This window comes from Mixophyes fleayi, chromosome 4 (assembly GCF_038048845.1).
Source record: "Mixophyes fleayi isolate aMixFle1 chromosome 4, aMixFle1.hap1, whole genome shotgun sequence".
NCBI lineage: Eukaryota > Metazoa > Chordata > Amphibia > Anura > Limnodynastidae > Mixophyes > Mixophyes fleayi.
This window is the reverse complement of record NC_134405.1, coordinates 82133854-82152085: the sequence shown is the minus strand read 5'-3', so window position 1 is coordinate 82152085 and position 18232 is coordinate 82133854. Positions and strand designations below refer to the sequence as shown.

The 18232-nt window shown below is 42.8% G+C and overlaps 1 protein-coding gene across 6 annotated transcripts in view; it reads right to left on the bottom strand.

Moving 5' to 3' along the window:
• Window positions 1-3690: 3690 nt before the first annotated feature.
• Window positions 3691-18232, bottom strand: part of SLC51B (SLC51 subunit beta) — a 34416-nt gene continuing 19874 nt past the window's right edge. For 2 of the 6 annotated variants that reach the window (XM_075207638.1, XM_075207637.1), the window contains exons 2-4: window positions 7855-7981; window positions 5579-5669; window positions 3691-4579 (exon numbers count right to left, since the gene is read on the bottom strand). In XM_075207638.1, coding sequence (XP_075063739.1) covers window positions 4363-4579; window positions 5579-5669; window positions 7855-7957 — 411 coding nt within the window. In that variant the 5' untranslated portion in view covers window positions 7958-7981 and the 3' untranslated portion in view covers window positions 3691-4362. Of the gene's footprint in view, window positions 4580-5578; window positions 5670-7854; window positions 7982-9047; window positions 9265-16174; window positions 16241-18232 lie in introns of those variants that run through there. The other 4 variants (XM_075207639.1, XM_075207641.1, XM_075207640.1 and 1 more) reach the window with 4 other exon arrangements.

Genomic DNA, 18232 nt, shown 5'->3' with positions numbered 1-18232 from the left:
TGCACATCTCCTGCAATGCCATGTTACACATAGTGGAATGTGAGTATACCCAATGGAGAAGTGTGTCTCCACTGCCACATCCTTTCTTGTTCCGGCTCTAGCTCTGCAATATGTAGAGACACGACACCACTTGGCGCTTCATTTTACATCTGGCTATAACTCTCTACTAGAGATGTTCACTGACCCCCGTGTTCTGGTTTTGGTTTTGGATCTGGATTAACTTCGTGTTTTGGCAAAACCGCCCTTGCGTGGTTTGGTTTTGGATCCTGATTTTTTTCTAAAATCCCTTTTTTTTTTGCTTTTTTTCCGCCTACATTATTATTAACCTTGACAACACTAATTTCAAGTCAATATTGACCTCCCCACAGGTCACAATATTATTTTCATACACTTTCAAACAAAGACTGTAGCAACCTGGCTGGATGGTAAACGACAAAGCAATGACTCAAACACACGGCAGTTCCTAGCACATCTAGGAAACATTGCCACACAGCAGTGGCAGAAAAGAAAAGTGGTGCAAGATGGAATTGTCCTTGGATCATGAAATCAGTTATGGTTCATTTGATCACTACACCCCTTCCTTGGAGAACTGTGGTAATTCTACAGCTGATACATGGCGACCCCTCCTCCCCAGGATGAGTGCTTTTATCAGACCCAGACCAATCCAGGGTGCCAGACAATGCACTAAAAAGAGCCATTGTAATTCCCAGCAAAAAGCAAGTTCATCACTGAGCTTCGAATCAGCCCCAATTCTCAAAAAATTATAATATAGTTAGGTACCTTTGACGTAAAGTGCAGATTACAAACACTTTGTGCATTGCTGATGAAACAGCAGCAAAGTGGAAGGTAATACATATACACATCTATTTAGACATCCATGCTCACATTACTGTGGCTTTACAAACGCTACAAATGGCTAGACAACTGTCGTCAGAATTTGGGTAAAAATAATTCCACACATAAGAGGTGGATTTTTTGGTCTTATGACCAGGCATGACAATGGCCTTCTTCTTATCACATGCAATAACTGCTTCCACTGGGCAGGGCCGGATTAAGGGAATGGAGGCCCCTGGGCTAAGGGGGCCTCCATTCCCCCGTGAAGGCCCCCTTCCCCCCGTGATCCGAGCCGCCCCCCCCCCCCCCCCCCCCCCGGTGAGCCGAGCTGCCCCCAAGGCACTGACCTCCTTCTCCTGGCATTACAGTCCTTCCCCGGCGCGCTGTAGTCTCTTTACTGAGGAGATCTTGTGAGAGTGAGACTCACGAGATCTCCTCAGTAAGGAGACTACAGCGTGCCGGGGAAGGAGCGCAGTGAAAGTGCTCAGCAGCATTGATCGCGCCGAGGGCGCCCCCACCCCGACTGATCAATACTGCTGCTGAGCACTTTCAAGGGCCCCCTGAATGCCCGAGGCCCCTGGGCTGTAGCCCAGTTAGCCCTAGGGTTAATCCGGCCCTGCCACTGGGGCAGGACTTACACAAACAGTATCATCCTCATCAACATCCTCATTAGCGCCCCACGTTAGCTACACAAACATCCCTCTCATGCTGTTGTCATACCAAAGTGGCATCCTCAATTTGTGTATCACTGGCTATACTTGGGCTGTTCATGCACACATCTGCAGAAATTCTGAAAGGGGCCTTCTTTATGGGTACACTATCAGATAGGTCAGATTTACACATAGCACTCGTGGATAGACTCTCCTCAGGGATTTGTGTCATTTTTGAATATGAACATACATTTTCCTCTAATGCCTTACGGTTTTCTTCCAGCTCGGCTTTTACACGTAAAAGTATTTGGACACCACTTTTGGAGTGGTCTTGCTTGGTCATGACTGACCTTACAAGAAGATGCCTCAGTGACAGTTGCAGAACTAGCACTCATACAGAAAGTTGAAGGCCTCATTCTTTCCTTGCCACTGCGTGTGTAGAATGGCATGTTGGCAATCTTTTTTTTTTTTCTGCAGATAACTTTGCCTGGATTACAGGTCTTTGTTTTTTGACCAAGGTAAAAGGTGTTTTTTTACATTTTTGTTTCTCTGACTTAAAAACACTATGCACTTTAACATAGGCTTTAGCAGATGACATAGAGGGATTACTATCATTATGACTGGTGTCAGCAGCTGCTTGGTGCTCCTGGTCTTCTGTGTACTGCTGTGAATCCATTTTGATAGCACAGTACAATGTGACTGCAGATTATTTCTATTTCAGTAGTGATAATTAGCAATGGAGCAATGGAGCTCTCCTGAATGTCACTGGAGACTTTGAAGAACGCTGCTACCCCTTCTCTTTCTTTTTTACCTATAACGCTACCCAACTGCACTAGAGACTGCCAAGAACTGCACTACCCCTTCTGTGTCCCTCTGTGAAATGGTGCTGGATCGCCGTGGAGAGCAGTACTTATAGAATTTAAAACTCGCAAGATCCGAGATCTGACGATGTAACAATGTTGTTTTGCCTCATTTTCAATTCCGAGGGTGTGCGAAAGTAACGAGCCGGCTCTGCTCCGTACTCGGATTTGCTAAGTTCGGGTGTGTTAGGTTCTCGGGGAATCGAGCCTGAGCATCTCTAATTGTGAATGACCACTAGGGGCACCCTGCTGTTAACCTCCTTCTGTTTGTAATCCACAGGGCCACAAGGATCCCAAGTAGTAGCCTCCTGGATTACAAACAGAAGGAGGTTGACAGCAGAAGGAGGGCAGTGCAAGTGACGACACACTGGCTCACTACCAATGTTCCATAACAGTTCTCAGCTGTCTGACATCACTGACTCTACTCGCCTACATACTATAAACGATCCTGTCTACCTTATCGATAGGTCAGCCGCCACCAACTGTACCCATAGAATCAAAGGAAATTATACTTTATATCAACAAAGATGATTCCACTGGAGCCAAAACTAAATCCATCCTACAGTAACCACATTTTAAAGATAATCATTAAAGGACTCTTTGGAACCTACATAGGCTATAAAAAGTATTCCTCCCTTTGGGATTCTTCCCATTTTATTTTCAGACATCATGGAAACAAAATGGATTTATTCTGGAATTCTTTACCACTGATCAACACTTCGGAGGTATTATTACCGTACTAGCATTAGGTGACAACATATTACATAGCGCTGTAAGGGGTCATGCACATAAAAACCATACAAATGAGCTTACAATAAGAGGTGTTGGGAACCACTGCTACATAAGGTGGTGGAATAACCATTGTAGTCGTTGGTGAATGGACAATGTGCAGCAGCATTATCAGCCACCAATAATAAAGCAGATTAGTGACTGGCATTTCTGTGCAGCTATTGTACAGCCACAATGAGGAGAGACAGTGGAAGGTGGAGACATGAAAGATGAAATAGTCATTATAGAAAGCTTAAGAAAGTCAGTTGCTGGCAAACGTGACTGGTCTTCATTATTTATCTTAACTGAATCTCCTTCACTTGTAAAATGAAAATAAAAAAAAAAAAAGAAAGAAAATCAATGTCCTAGAGTATCCCAGTTAAAGTTCAGACCTTAATCCTACAGAGAATATACGGAATGATTTGAATATGGACAAATATTTCAGTGGCCAGAGTTGCAAATCTGGTATAGACTTGGGCAAGTATGATATAACCTCAGATTTCTGTGACTTGTATAAAAGCATTGGCCTACAATCTGTACAGATGTCAAGTAATTGCAAGTTCCTCACAAAACAGAGATTGAGTCTTGGTTACTTTTAATGTTTGTTGTTCACTATTTGACCAAAGATGTTAAAACAAGAAAATGTTAATTAAAACAGACTATCATGTGACCTTATTGTTGACAACGCGGCTTGTTCTTGCCGGAAAATCATGAAAATTTCTTTTAATTTACAGCACACAGAGAGAAGGTTGAGCAATACTAGCAATAGGGGCTGTTTCTACCATTATCACACAATGTAATTTTCAGAGTAGAAAGAACATGTTGTTCTACACATTGAAATAAATATATAAATTGCGTATACTAGTCTATTGCTACAGTCCTTTGAGATATCAAACCTTTAAGTGTCAGATTAGCAACAGTCAAACTCCTAGCAGGAACTGACCTATTAAATGTGAAAAGATCCAAATTGAACATCCTATTGCAGACAGTAGAGTGCAATTATAGGCTGATCCTTTAAATCTTGTACGGGTCCAAGTGGAACAGCACTGTAAGTAGTACGTTACTTGCTCAGTTAGTAACGTAACTCAGTTACTGATCTCTAAACAAAACAGTACTGGTCTGAGAGATTGTGAATAGTTCTGAAATAAACTGGTCGATTTCTGACAATGTTTTCTACCCACTTTCTGTAAAAATAAAGATATCTGCTTGATGCTCTCCAGCTGCAAGAAAATAAATATGTCCGTGTACTTTTATACATCTTCCTCCGGCAGATCTCTGTACAGAGAGGTGATTTGCCCGTCCTTCCACTGAACTGTGATGTCGCCTGCCTGAATCTCCTTCTTGATCAGAAAGTCCTCTTGTGGTGGGGTCTCTTTCTCCAAGGTCAGTACAGCCTGCTTGCCATCTGACTCATCTTGTTGCTTATCAGCTGCGTTCATCTGATACATGGCAATCATCTTCCTCTTTCTAATACATGAAGGATGAAAAGAAAAAAAAAGGTGCAATATTTAATAGAGTTTATGCTAAGGAATTAAACAAAGAATCACAGGAAACACTAAGTGGCTGTCCACCTAAACTACAAACCAGTACCTAGTGAAATGGTATAACTCCAGGGGCAAACGCAGGATTTGTAGAGGGGGGTTTACACACCACGCCGCCAGTGGGCGTAACCAGCATGCATGGGGGCGTGGCTATAATTTTAGACAGTGCTTGGCTGCTCTCCGACTCTTCCTTTCCCCATAATATACATGGGCAATGCTGCATGCACTACTGTTAGGGGCACGCAGCTCTCCCTTTTCAAGCAGAGCCGTGTGAAGTGGGAGGGGAGCAGGGTCCATCCACCTCCATGATACAGTGCCCCAGGCTTGGAGGGGGATTTTCAGGCACTAGGAACCCCCTCCCCCTCGGTTTGCCTATGAACTTACACCGCTGACATGACCTTTCAAGGACTGGCACTTCACTTCCAGTCATCATTTTGTTCATTGAACCTCACCGTGCAGAAGAAAGCACTGCAAACTGCAGATTAAAATACAATTACAGATTCGGAGAAGAGAAGATGGTAGTGTGTGAATTTTATTGCCGGTGAAACTGAAGATCGTTCCAATTCCTTGGAGACTTATAAGGCTTGGGCCACGGTCTCTAATAAATCTAAAGATCTCCTTAAGTCATTAAGGATCATCTATGAACCATAAAACATGCAGACCTGTGGTGCTTTGATTTGCAAGTGCAAGGATGAGTCTGCCTAGTGTATTTGAAGGTGCATGTTGACTTTGTCTTTGGAACTAGGCCCACAATCTCAATCTCCACCTAGCTCTGCAAGTGTTTAGCGTAAATGTGAAAATCTAATTCTAGGTGCATATTTAGAAAATGGAGCTCATTAATAGTATTGTGAACAATTATTTTTCCCTTCTACAATTTGCGTGAGATCCCTTGATAGAAACCAAGGCAAGTAATATATAAACCCACTTGTTGTTGAAGATATTCTTGCTCAGAAGGTATAGCCCCAAACACAATCCAAGGACGGACAGGGCGAGAATGACATAATTCCAGATGGTGACTGTGAAAGGGGAAAAAAGCAGCTCAATGTTAGCACCTCAGTAAATACTTCTTCTGGACTGGTTGTTCTATTTAGCAATGATCTGCTCCCTGATCCAATAATCTACAGTAAAGTAGATTACGGGATCAGGTTTACTGTGACGATACCCCTCAAAAAAGAATTCAGGCCAAACAGGTTAAAAATGTGACCTTAGTTCGCACCACAGTAAACTCACAATAAAATTAGTAAACAATACAATGCAGTTAATAATAAACATTACACTATATTTGGAATAAAAGCATACAGATAAAACATCTACACATATAGGAGGGAAATACAGCTGAAATCAGAAAAATATAGGTCCCAGAGACATTAGCAATTCACCTTGCAAACAGTCTGTGGTAGTTTACTATGACTATAAGCATTGTCGGAACTAGATCTGTGCGATAGGAGCAACAGCCCAGGGCATAATGTTATAGGGGGTGCATGAAGATTCATATTTTAGGTTAAGTTGCTTACATTTGAGGGCAGGTTTTCTTTCCTGCCCCAGGTGCTAAAATTTCTAGATAGGTCTCTGGTTCCAAAGACCAATGATTATTCCCCCGTTCTGCCAACAAACCACACAGCTGACAGCAGCTTGGACCAGGAGTCTCCCTGCTTTTGGCAGGCCCACTTCTGGCAAGCTGAGCCTCCTCTAGACACCAAATGTGTCCTCCCGTTGCTTCTACTAGCCCAATCACTGAGGCACATAGCCTCCGATCCAACAGAAACTGTAATCCTCCAGGAACTCTATATACTTCAATATAACTGTAGCCCTATGGGAGTCATAGGGGTTTGGTAAAATCACTTAGGCCCGTGAGCTTCTATTGGACTGTTGTTTTTAGTATTCTCCTGCAGAGAATGCCTTGGTATGTCTAGGGAAAGGCTCTGGGGAATAATAGGGGAAAGCCACAAAATTAACCCATTCCTGTTCCCTGGAGAATAACCTGGACAGTGAAGATAAGACTTAAACAATTCACAGGAACAAGACACAATGTATTACCCTTGTGAGAAAGGGGTGCCAGGTAGGTGGGGTTTTTATCAACGGAGCCCAGGTACTCCATTTCATTAAATTTATTCAACTGCATAATTCATTTGAGTGCCTGAATAAATGTCTGAATATTTTAGCCTAAACAAGGATCTGCATGAAACATCAATGCAGGAACCATGCAAATGGCATTAGTACTTGCATCCTAGTACATCAGGGGGTATTTTTACTAAACGGCGGGTTTGAAAAAGTGAAGATGTTGCCTATAGCAACCAATCAGATTCTAGCTGTTATTTTGTAGAATGTACTAAAAAAATGATAACTAGAATCTGAATGGTTGCTATAGGCAACATCTCCACTTTTTCATACCCGCAGTTTAGTAAATATACCCCCAAGAGTCCTTAAACACAAACAATTCTTACATATGGAGCAGCTGTGCGCCAAGAACGGAGCACTGTAGCAGCTCAGGGGCTCTAGTTATGTCAGTTAATAGAGCCAAAACGGTCACAAGTTTTTTTCTTGCTTCCACTGTCTCTAGTAGCAGATGTTCGATATATTACCCCCATTTTACAGAAAGTGTCTGTTGAACAGGTCCTCACTGCCTATGGTGATATGATCAGTGACCCACAGTGCAGAGAAAGTAGCAAGTAGAAAGGGCTAAAAAGAAAACAAAATATACATTTTCTTCTGATATATATATCATATAATGCAGGTAAGTCTGTCACTGTGATTGGTTTTTGGTTCAGTTATTTTCTATACTTTGGCACCTCTGGTTTACATATTTAAATGAATCGGGGACTAAGGCACTTGAGGAAGACTATAATGCCCTAAAAACTATATGGCACCACCTCCTCCCAAAAAACTAACATACTAAGAAAACAAAAGTATCCCCCAATGACTTCACCAGAGAGAACAAGGCGATTTTCAAATGATGGAAAGCGCTACGGAATATGTTGGCGCTATATAAATAAATGATGACGATGATGATGATGATGGAAGAGAAATTATCATTGTTTCATATCACACCTTTTATAACTATGTTTATTGTTCTTTGTTAAACAGGAAAAAACATTTCTAAATAAAATACACTAAAGTCATTATTTTTACTCCTTTCCGATTGACATCTCTTCCAATGTTCCAAATATCTTTTATTAAACAAAACAGCATAGTAGTACTTACGGTCTCCAGTACGGAAGAAATATATAGCTCGCTTTAATTTCTTCTGAGCAGCAGACATGGCGGTTGTGGCCTGAATATTCTGATTTCCACTTGCATCAGTCATGTTTAAATATCCCTTCTATTTATTCTGCGAAACAAAACATAAGGTCAACTGTAGAGAAACACTGCAGGTGTCTCTAACATCATCAGATTTCACCACCGCAGTGTGGAAAAATGTTTATATTCAAACGCTTTATTTTAGGTCAAGCCAATATTATTTTCTTCTGGCCTTATTTGTGTTATAGAGGCCGCACACATCTAAATGGTGCTAGAAGCGTGTCAACAATCTGCAAAAGCCTCATTGGCTGATTGTCTATGGTCAGAGTGGACAATGTAATGTATGCTCATTCCTTTATATGAACTAGCAGCACAACACTGATCAGAATCCGGCAGCCAAGAAGTCAGGAGAATAACACGGTAATTACAGAGAGCCAAATGTATAGAGCAGTGATGTCCAATACTATACTTTCAATTAGCAGCGAAGTACCGCATGATGCTTTGGCAATTATCTTTGTTCTTTCTATTGCACATAAAGGTGCAAGCAAAAAAGAATGAAGGTTTCATTACCGTAACTGCCAGCAATGCACGCATTAACGTAGCCGCAAGGTTATTACAGAACCTCGTGGCTAATTGAATCGGCCTCATGTTCGCCAAGTTCTTTCTGAAAATGTTTAGATTTGCATAAAGGGCTCACCGTGTATGTTCCGTAAACCTTACATCAACCTTATAATTCTAAACCTTTGCATGCAAATAAACACACGGAGACTTGTATAAGTTATTAAAAATTGCCAGAAATTTTATTATGATTTTTAATTTTAACTAGACCTATGGTGGCGGAGAAAGGGCACTGCAAAACAGCTCTCAAGCTGACAAACACTATCACGTGTGGACTGGCGCAAACCGCCGTACGTCCACCACCACGGGGAACAAATCCCAACATAACTTTTGCGCTGAGTTGGCGTCAGAGTGACTGCCCCTTTTAAAACTCACTCTGCCCTCCCTCACCGAGTCAAACAGGGACCCTCCTCACCGAAGGGCCAAAAAGGGAGTTACTGGTGCCTCAACGGGGGGCAGTGACCTACGACAACTACCTGTGCGCCCACAAATCAGCCGCTGAATGCAGTGCCTTCCTACCGCAACATAACCGGACATACCCTACCAAAGGAGTGGGTGGGTGGGATCTCGTGCTGTGGAATGAACCAGAACAGGAAGTGCAGCCTCCTATACCAATCAAGGTCCCTCCCACTGGATTACACATTGGTCGGGCCAACCCATGTTAACACCTTCAGGTATTTGTACAGCTTACTACAAACCCTGTCGCCCTTTAAGTGCATTCGTCCTATTCAGCCTCATTTGTCATTAAAAACATTTTGCAAACTAAGCAATAAATTCAGAAGGGTAAGGTTGTACTTAAAAGTGACATGCTGTCTTCCATACTGTTCTTTGCTTGCTTATGTGTGCCCATTCTGCTTCTCTACCCACTACTCAACTGACCTCTCCCCTGATTTGCTTCCCCACTTACCTACCTGGTGCACACTAATTTCCAGAGCTGTACTTGCACTGCAGGATACCATCAGTTTTCCAGGAAATGATTATTTATTTCTAAATTGGCTGAACACTGCAATATAAGGTTCCAAACTTAACCAATGTCATTGGATTTAACCAATTGTGTTTGTAGCTATAACCAGATCTGGAAGGAGAGTAATCAGTAGGTTCTATTGCCATCCAATCATTCAGCTTGTCACCTGAGAGACCATATTTCTGCAACTTGGCCCTTTAGGTGGGTGGCATGAACAGACATGTATTCAATGAAAACTGAAGAACTATGCTCTTAGAAGAAATATATATTTGGTACTGTATTGCTACTGTGACAGAGGAGTCACTGTATGTATTGCACACAACTTGCATATTACTGCCCCCTACTGGCTACAATTAAAACATATGCCATATAATAGCAATACACAATTACATATAGAAGTACAGAAAATAAACTTTATTAATTGCAAAGCTTGTTATATTATTATTAAGGTTGCGGTAGTTTTACATATTCGCACATGCTGCTTTGCTATTTCAGATGCTGGTTTAATGTTTATTGTATATACAACTTTGTGAATCCCCATCTTTATTTTACCATAATAAAATATACAATGAAGTGTTTGTTTAAGTAAAGGACATTATTTGCATTAAACATTTGAATCCATCATATACACATGGTTCCTGCAGGGATTCATAAATCTGTAGCACCTGGAAACTGATATTTAACATGCTACCTGCTACCAATGACCTATCACTGTACAAATTTATAATCTATATCAGTAACATACCCACCCATACTGCCTTTTGCTACGCTGATTCCTCTGCCAATCTGCGTCATAGATAGTGAGGTATATCTATCACTGAAAGACTTATTATGGCAATTTAACATTTAACAGCACAGTGCAGTCCCCAAGAGCTCATGATGTTTTGTGCTTTTCTGCCAGAGAGAAGAGGTGGGAAAATTACTTACTCAGCCAAATAGATACAACTCACACTCACTTGTGTATGATTAAATAAATCATGACCTGTTGGGGGTCCTTGATGACCCAGTTTGGAAAACATTGATGTAGCAGCTCAAAGATACTCAGCTGCCATGATAATAAATGGGCTATATCAATGATTACTTAATGCTATGGAGCCCCAGTCTGTCTACTTAACTGGAAGCTCGGTGTTAGCTCCCAGTTGTACTGTTCGGTGCCAACTCTTCTCTCTTTAATAAACATACCCTTGTGTGTATAAAATAAATAACTGCATTCTGCCACTGTTGACAATGATCATTTTTTAAGCTGGTAAGGATACACAAGAGAAATAAATGTGATCTCATTATGAAACAGGTCACAAATCCTGGCCTGGTGAGTCGTGCTAAGGATATATGGCTTTTGCACAGTTCAAAAACACTATGGGCCTGATTCATTAAGGCACAGAACACAAATGTATTTTGCATTTTTAAAAATAAGCACATAAATCGGGTATACACACATCCGTGTTCAACAAGGAGTGGAATCAAGCTTGGTACATCCTTACTGTACACTTTGTGCCAGCGCTCATTTCCCTTCCTGTTCCGCCCTATGCACTCAAAGATGAATTGGATGTTGCTGTGTTCTCTGGTGTATGGTTTGGTTCTGGACATGTACAATGCGATTTTACGCAAAATACGGCATGTATTGGTATATACGTGCCTTAATGATCAGACCTTATATGTAGAGTTGGCAACTCATCCTCTTGAAAACAGCACTGGTTTACCAACCAGATAGTACAGAATAGTCTGCTCTGTGCTGGCCTCCTGTTTTCCATGTGATGTTATCTACAGGTGACTTGGTCCTGCCCTAGGGTTCAGTCTTGGGTTTTACAGTGTCAGATTTAGCTTTGTTGAATAATATAGATCTGGTGTCTGTGGATATACTCTCATCTGATCAGTCACATGGGTTGTGACAAGATCTGTAATTTCCCCTGTTTCCATAACTATTACATTGTCTATACCAGGGTTTCCCAAACACAGTCCTCAGGGCTCCCTAACAGTGCAGGTTTTCCATATCTCCTTGCTGGAGCACAGGTGTATTCATTACTGACTGACACATTGTATCAGATCCACAGATGGTCCTAATTATGTCACATGTGATCCATCAAACCTGCACTGTTAGGGAGCCCGGAGGACTGGGTTTGGGAAAACCTGGTATATACAATGCCTTATTTATGGGTGTCCCCAGCCATATCCCCAGGGCCTGATCAACCACTAGGCTGACCAGGCTGCAGCCTGGGGCGCTGGGTCCCGGGGGGCGCTGCACTGTGGGTATTTTTTTTTTTTTTTTTTACATTTTTTTTTTCTTCATTCATTTTTTTTTCAGGGTGGGGGAGGGGGGGGGGGGTCGCCGCTGGGGATCGCCGCTGGGGATCGCCGTGGGGGGGTGGAGGGCTCGACGATCAAAAGCATTGGTGGTCAGTGGTTAGCAACACACAGCCAATCGCCAGGTTGCCTGTTGCTGTGCAGCAGACAGGAAGCAAGACGTCTTCACTTCCTATCTGCTGATCTAAGGAGAGGAGCGATGCTGGCACAACTACAGGTAAGTGAAGGGAGGAACTGCCCTGCATATCTATAGGGAGGGGGGGGGGGAGTGCTTTGCATATCTATAGGGAGGGGGGGGGAGTGCTTTGCATATCTATAGGGAGGGGGGTTGGGACTGCCCTGCATATCTATAGGGAGGGGGGGGAACTGCCCCGCATATCTATAGGGGGGGGAAACTGCCCTGCATATCTATAGGGAGGGGGGGGGGGGAACTGCCCTGCATATCTATAGGGAGGGGGAACTGCCCTGCATATCTATAGAGAGGGGGGGGTAACTGCCCTGCATATCTATAGGGAGGGGGGGGAACTGCCCTGCATATCTATAGGGAGGGGGGGGGGGGAACTGCCCTGCATATCTATAGGGAGGGGGGGAACTGCCCTGCATATCTATAGGGAGGGGGGGAACTGCCCTGCATATCTATAGGGAGGGGGGGAACTGCCCTGCATATCTATAGGGAGGGGGGGGGGACTGCCCTGCATATCTATAGGGAGGGGGGGAAACTGCCCTGCATATCTATAAGGAGGGGGGGAACTGCCCTGCATATCTATAGGGAGGGGGGGGGACTGCCCTGCATATCTATAGGGAGGGGGGAACTGCCCTGCATATCTATAAGGAGGGGGGGAACTGCCCTGCATATCTATAGGGAGGGGGAACTGCCCTGCATATCTATAGGAAGGGGGGGAACTACCCTGCATATCTATAGGGAGGGGGGGAACTACCCTGCATATCTATAGGGAGGGGGGGAACTACCCTGCATATCTATAGGGAGGGGGGGGGGGGACTACCCTGCATATCTATAGGAAGGGAGAGGGGGGACTGTCTTGCATATGTATAGGGAGGGAGAGGGGGACTGTCATACAAATCTATAGGGTGGGAGGGGGGGGCTGCCATGAAAATCTATAGGGAGGTAGAGAGGTTGATATGTATGAAGGAGGGCAGAGGAGGGGGGCTGATATATGTGACTGGGGGAGTTTTGATGTGACGGGGGGGGATAGCTAGCTAGCAGAGTGGAGGTAAGGAAAATAGCTGCAAGGGGGATGGATGCAGGGTGGGAGGTAAAGAAAATGGCTGCAGCAGGGGTTAAGGAAAATGGCTGTGCGGGGGGGGGGGGGTTGTGGTTAAGGAAAATGGCTGCAGGGGGTATTTAAAAAATAGAGCAGCTTTGGGGGGCAGAATCTCATGATTGTGTGGTGGTCACATGGGTGGTCTCAGCAATCACTAGAATACTAAATATTAGTGAGATGGGGCTGGTAGAGGTTTGTATTTGATTGACAACAAATATTCAGATATTGCTTATATATGCCTGTCCAATGGGGTACTTTTAGCTGGCCATAATGGAGTGTTTTGTTTAAACTAAAGGGCCTAATCATTCAGGGTTTGCATTATAATACATTTTTGCATTTTCAAAAAAGGACGCCAACTTTCCAGAAGCCAGCGAGAGGATAACAAAGTTGCAAGAGAGAAGAGCAAGGACAGGTAAGAGACAATGGCACAATCTGTCTAAATTTGAATGCTGGAGAATACACCTGAACATTCATATTCAGGAGTGTTCCTGTACACCTATATATTCGGAGGAGGGGGGGGGGGGGCGCTGCGGCCGTATTAGCCTAGGGCGGCCAGAACCCTTAATCAGGCCCTGGGGGGGATAGCTAGCTAGCAGAGTGGAGGTAAGGAAAATAGCTGCAAGGGGGATGGATGCAGGGTGGGAGGTAAAGAAAATGGCTGCAGCAGGGGTTAAGGAAAATGGCTGTGCGGGGGGGGGGGGGTTGTGGTTAAGGAAAATGGCTGCAGGGGGTATTTAAAAAATAGAGCAGCTTTGGGGGGCAGAATCTCATGATTGTGTGGTGGTCACATGGGTGGTCTCAGCAATCACTAGAATACTAAATATTAGTGAGATGGGGCTGGTAGAGGTTTGTATTTGATTGACAACAAATATTCAGATATTGCTTATATATGCCTGTCCAATGGGGTACTTTTAGCTGGCCATAATGGAGTGTTTTGTTTTAACTAAAGGGCCTAATCATTCAGGGTTTGCATTATAATACATTTTTGCATTTTCAAAAAAGGACGCCAACTTTCCAGAAGCCAACGAGAGGATAACAAAGTTGCAAGAGAGAAGAGCAAGGACAGGTAAGAGACAATGGCACAATCTGTCTAAATTTGAATGCTGGAGAATACACCTGAACATTCATATTCAGGAGTGTTCCTGTACACCTATATATTCGGAGGAGGGGGGGGGGGGGGGCGCTGCGGCCGTATTAGCCTAGGGCGGCCAGAACCCTTAATCAGGCCCTGCATATCCCCATCCCCCTTCCCTTAATTTTCAATAATCAGTAAAATGTTGCTGACATAACTTCTGCGGCTGGTTGACTGAAGACTTCACTATCTATAAGCTGACTATCCTCCTCACATGACTATAATGTCTTATTGTGATTTGACTGCTCTGACTGGAGAAGGGCTATGACTCATGAGCCATATAGCTAGTTATTCTTGACGTAGTCTCCTGTATTTTATACTGTAACTCCTGCATGTTCACAGTATTATTAACAATCAGAACACTGTAGGTGAGTGACCAGCAAGACACAACACTTATCTGCCTCTCATCCCTCCTGGTACTGTATGTCCCGGCAGATCTAAAGATTACAGCTTGTAGAATGTGAATATTCACATTACTTCCTGATACATTAGATCTGTATCACTGATACATTAGATTTGTGCTGTAAGCACAAATCTAATGTATCAGTGATGAGATGATTGGTTCTAGTGAGCCAACCTGTGGCTCTGATAGCATTATATGTCAGGTGTATCTACCTACAGCTGGATAAATTCAGATACTAGTGGATTGGCTTCAGAAAATAGCAGAACTGAAATAAGACACATTAGTGGGTAAATGTATCAAGCAGAGAGTTTTCCGGTAGGTTTGAAAAGTGAAGATGTTGCCTATAGCAACCAATCAGATTCTAGGGGGTATATTTACTAAGCTGCGGGTTTGAAAAAGTGGGGATGTTGCCTATAGCAACCAATCAGATTCTAGCTTTCATTTATTTAGTACCTTCTACAAAATGATAGCTAGAATCTGATTGGTTGCTATAGGCAACATCCCCACTTTTTCAAACCAGCAGCTTAGTAAATCTAGCCCATGCTGTCATTTTGTAGAATGTACTAAATAGAATCTGATTGGTTTTTCAAACCCACCGGAAAACTCTCAGCTTGATACATTTACACCTAGGTGTAAGCTGTTGCGATCATATTATAATACATTTAGCAATATATTATGTATTAACAGTATAATAACACTGCAATGATAAATGTTTAACTTCAGCAGTAATATTTTCACTGGCATCATGGGATAAGTATAAAACTGTGTCATAGCTTCACATTCAATTGAAGGCAATTGTTCACCTTCAGATCACACTGATATACTGGTCTGTGCACGGCGTCCTGTGACTATTACTAAAGACGTTTCTTTAGATTTTGTGAATTCTGCCTGTGCTTTTCAGTCATGTATTTCTTTTACCAGGCAACCAGATTTATTTTCATTGCTCTGGTAAAACAACATTGCTGTGCTCTCTACATTGGGTACAACTGTATCCATAGGTAGTGTAAATAAATAAGGTTCCCTGATGATATAAAGACATGACTGAAATAAAAATTATAGGGTATATGTATCAAAGAAAATCAAGGAAAATATGGAAGAAAGTTACCTTTGAATGGACACTTTACATTCTGGGGCATGGCCGGAGGATTCGGGGGTGACCTGTTGCAGCACTCTCTTCCCTCCTACCTGCACCTAAATTTCCCATTGCCTCAAGTCCAACATCCAAATATTACATATGACCCAGTTTTGCACCAAAAACTGAGAACTAGGGCTCTACGTTGGTACATACATTAGATCTCAATGTAAAAAGTCAAAGTTGCAGCACAGTTTGTACAACTAAATAAAGTCTTGTGAAGGTGAATATTCCCTCTAAATCATCACATGTAAACAAACAGCTTTATAACATCTGACATTTTTAAACTAGTTCTTACGTTGCCTTTAAAAGCATAGAAATCCTGCCCACAAAGCTAATTAATGTTAATTGTGAACTGATATGTAAAGTTGTCTAAGTCAGATACAGCTGTTTATACCCATCCCCTATATCGCCTGTTATCACTGGTATCTGTGCATCTTTGCTCACTTACTTACTGATTTCGCTGCCGGGTGTTTGTCCCTCAGGGCATACTGTTTGACCTATAGTTTCTCTCTATATTTCTCGTTCTGTTGTCTTATCCCAGTAAACACACAATGAGGTGAATGGACATTGTGACTTTCACCCAGGAAACTCCCACATGAACTGTCACTGTGAGCTTTACTGAGTGGCCTTAACCCTCCAAATGCTAGTGGGTTAAAGGTATATAATATAAAAGGGATCCTTAGGATCAATCTGACCAAACAGCACATAGTGATTTTTCAAAATAGTACCTTTACACAAATTCACTTATTATTCTTTGGATCTAGATTGCTGTGAGTGATTCTATCACTATAATCTGAATGGAAAGTAGATATAACTGGTTAATGTAACATATTAATAGAATCCTAACACATACTGTATGCTGACAGTGAGCTATATACCATGGTGGCCACTTCTGATGCAAGAGATCAGCAAGGTGTGGTGTATTTTATATAGCACAGCTGTATATATCCATAAAGCCATGCTTCTCACCTACACACATTAAACAGATACCTGACAAGAAAAAATAAAGTCTGACTTGTGCTTACAATTACTGTGTGTTACAGCTTTAAGTTTCTTTCATATTCACCTGCTCACAGGGCGGTCTGAGGTTAGACATTTTTATGAGCAGCTATGAATATTGATGTCAGTGAGATGGGGAACAGCACATGTGCAGGGCAAGAGCAGCTGTGGACCCACCGTGCACTTTACCATTACCCCGTTGCACTTCAGAGAGGAGCACATTTCCAGCAGTGCACCTAGTCATGGAATGAACAGTTTAAAACACAACTGCCACATGTAATAAACATAAAGGGGCCTATTTATAAAAGTACACTTATGCTGGCGAAAAGTGACATTTTTTAATCACTGTGATTAAAATGTACTTATACCCACAATTTGACATTCGTTTTTCATTGAGCTGGTACGCGGAAATCTAGAGCCTTCTTTCTGCTCTAATGGGCCTGTCTCATGCTTGGAACTGGAAGCTTAGTTTTAGCTTCCAGTTCCACTATTAGCACAAAGAATAAAAAAATTTTATTAATGAAAATAAAGCTTTTATATATAAAAATATACACTGATCAGTCACAACATTAAACCCACCTGCCAAAACAGTTCTGGCATGGACTCTACAAGACCTCTGAAGGTGTCCTGTGGTATTTGGCACCAAGATGTTAGCAGCAGATCCTGTAAGTCCTATAAGTTGAGAGGTGGGGCCTCCATGGCTTGGAATTATTTTTCCAGCACATCCAGCAGATGCTCGATTGGATTGAGAGTTGGGTAATTTGGAGGCCAAGTCAACACATTGCACTGTTTGTAATGTTCCTCAGGGCACACTATTCTGCTGAAAGAAGTCACTGCCATCAGGGAATATGGAATATGTTCAGGTAAGTGGTACTCGTCAAAGTTCACATGAATGTCAGGACTCAAGGTTTCCTAGCAGGACATTGCTTAGAGCATCATGCTGCCTTTGCTGGCTTGCCTTCTCCCCATAGTGCATTCTGGTGCCATGTCTTCCCCAGGAAAACCGACGCACACGCACCCGGCCGTCCACATGATGTAACAGAAAACATGACCAGGCCACCTTCTTCCATTGCTTCATTGGTCTAGTTCTGGTGCTCATATGCCCATTGTAGGCGCTTTTGTTGGTGGACAGTGGTCAGCGTGAGTACTCTGAACAGTCTGCAGCTACAAAACCACATACACAGCAAGCTGCGATGCATTGTGTGCTCTGACCCCTTTCTATCATTGCCAGCATTAACTTTTTTAGCAATTTGTGGTAGAGTTGCTCTTCTGTGGATAGGACCAAATGGGCTAACCTTCACTCCCCACGCACATCAATGATTCTATTGCACCCATGACCCTTTCATGGGTTCACCAGGTGTTCTTCCTTTGACCACATTTGGTAGGACCTACTAAACACAGCATACCGGAAACACCCCACAAGACCTGCCGTTTTGGAGATGCTCTGACTCGAGTCATCACAATTTATCCTTCTCCAAGTCGCACACTTCAAGAACTGACTGTTCAC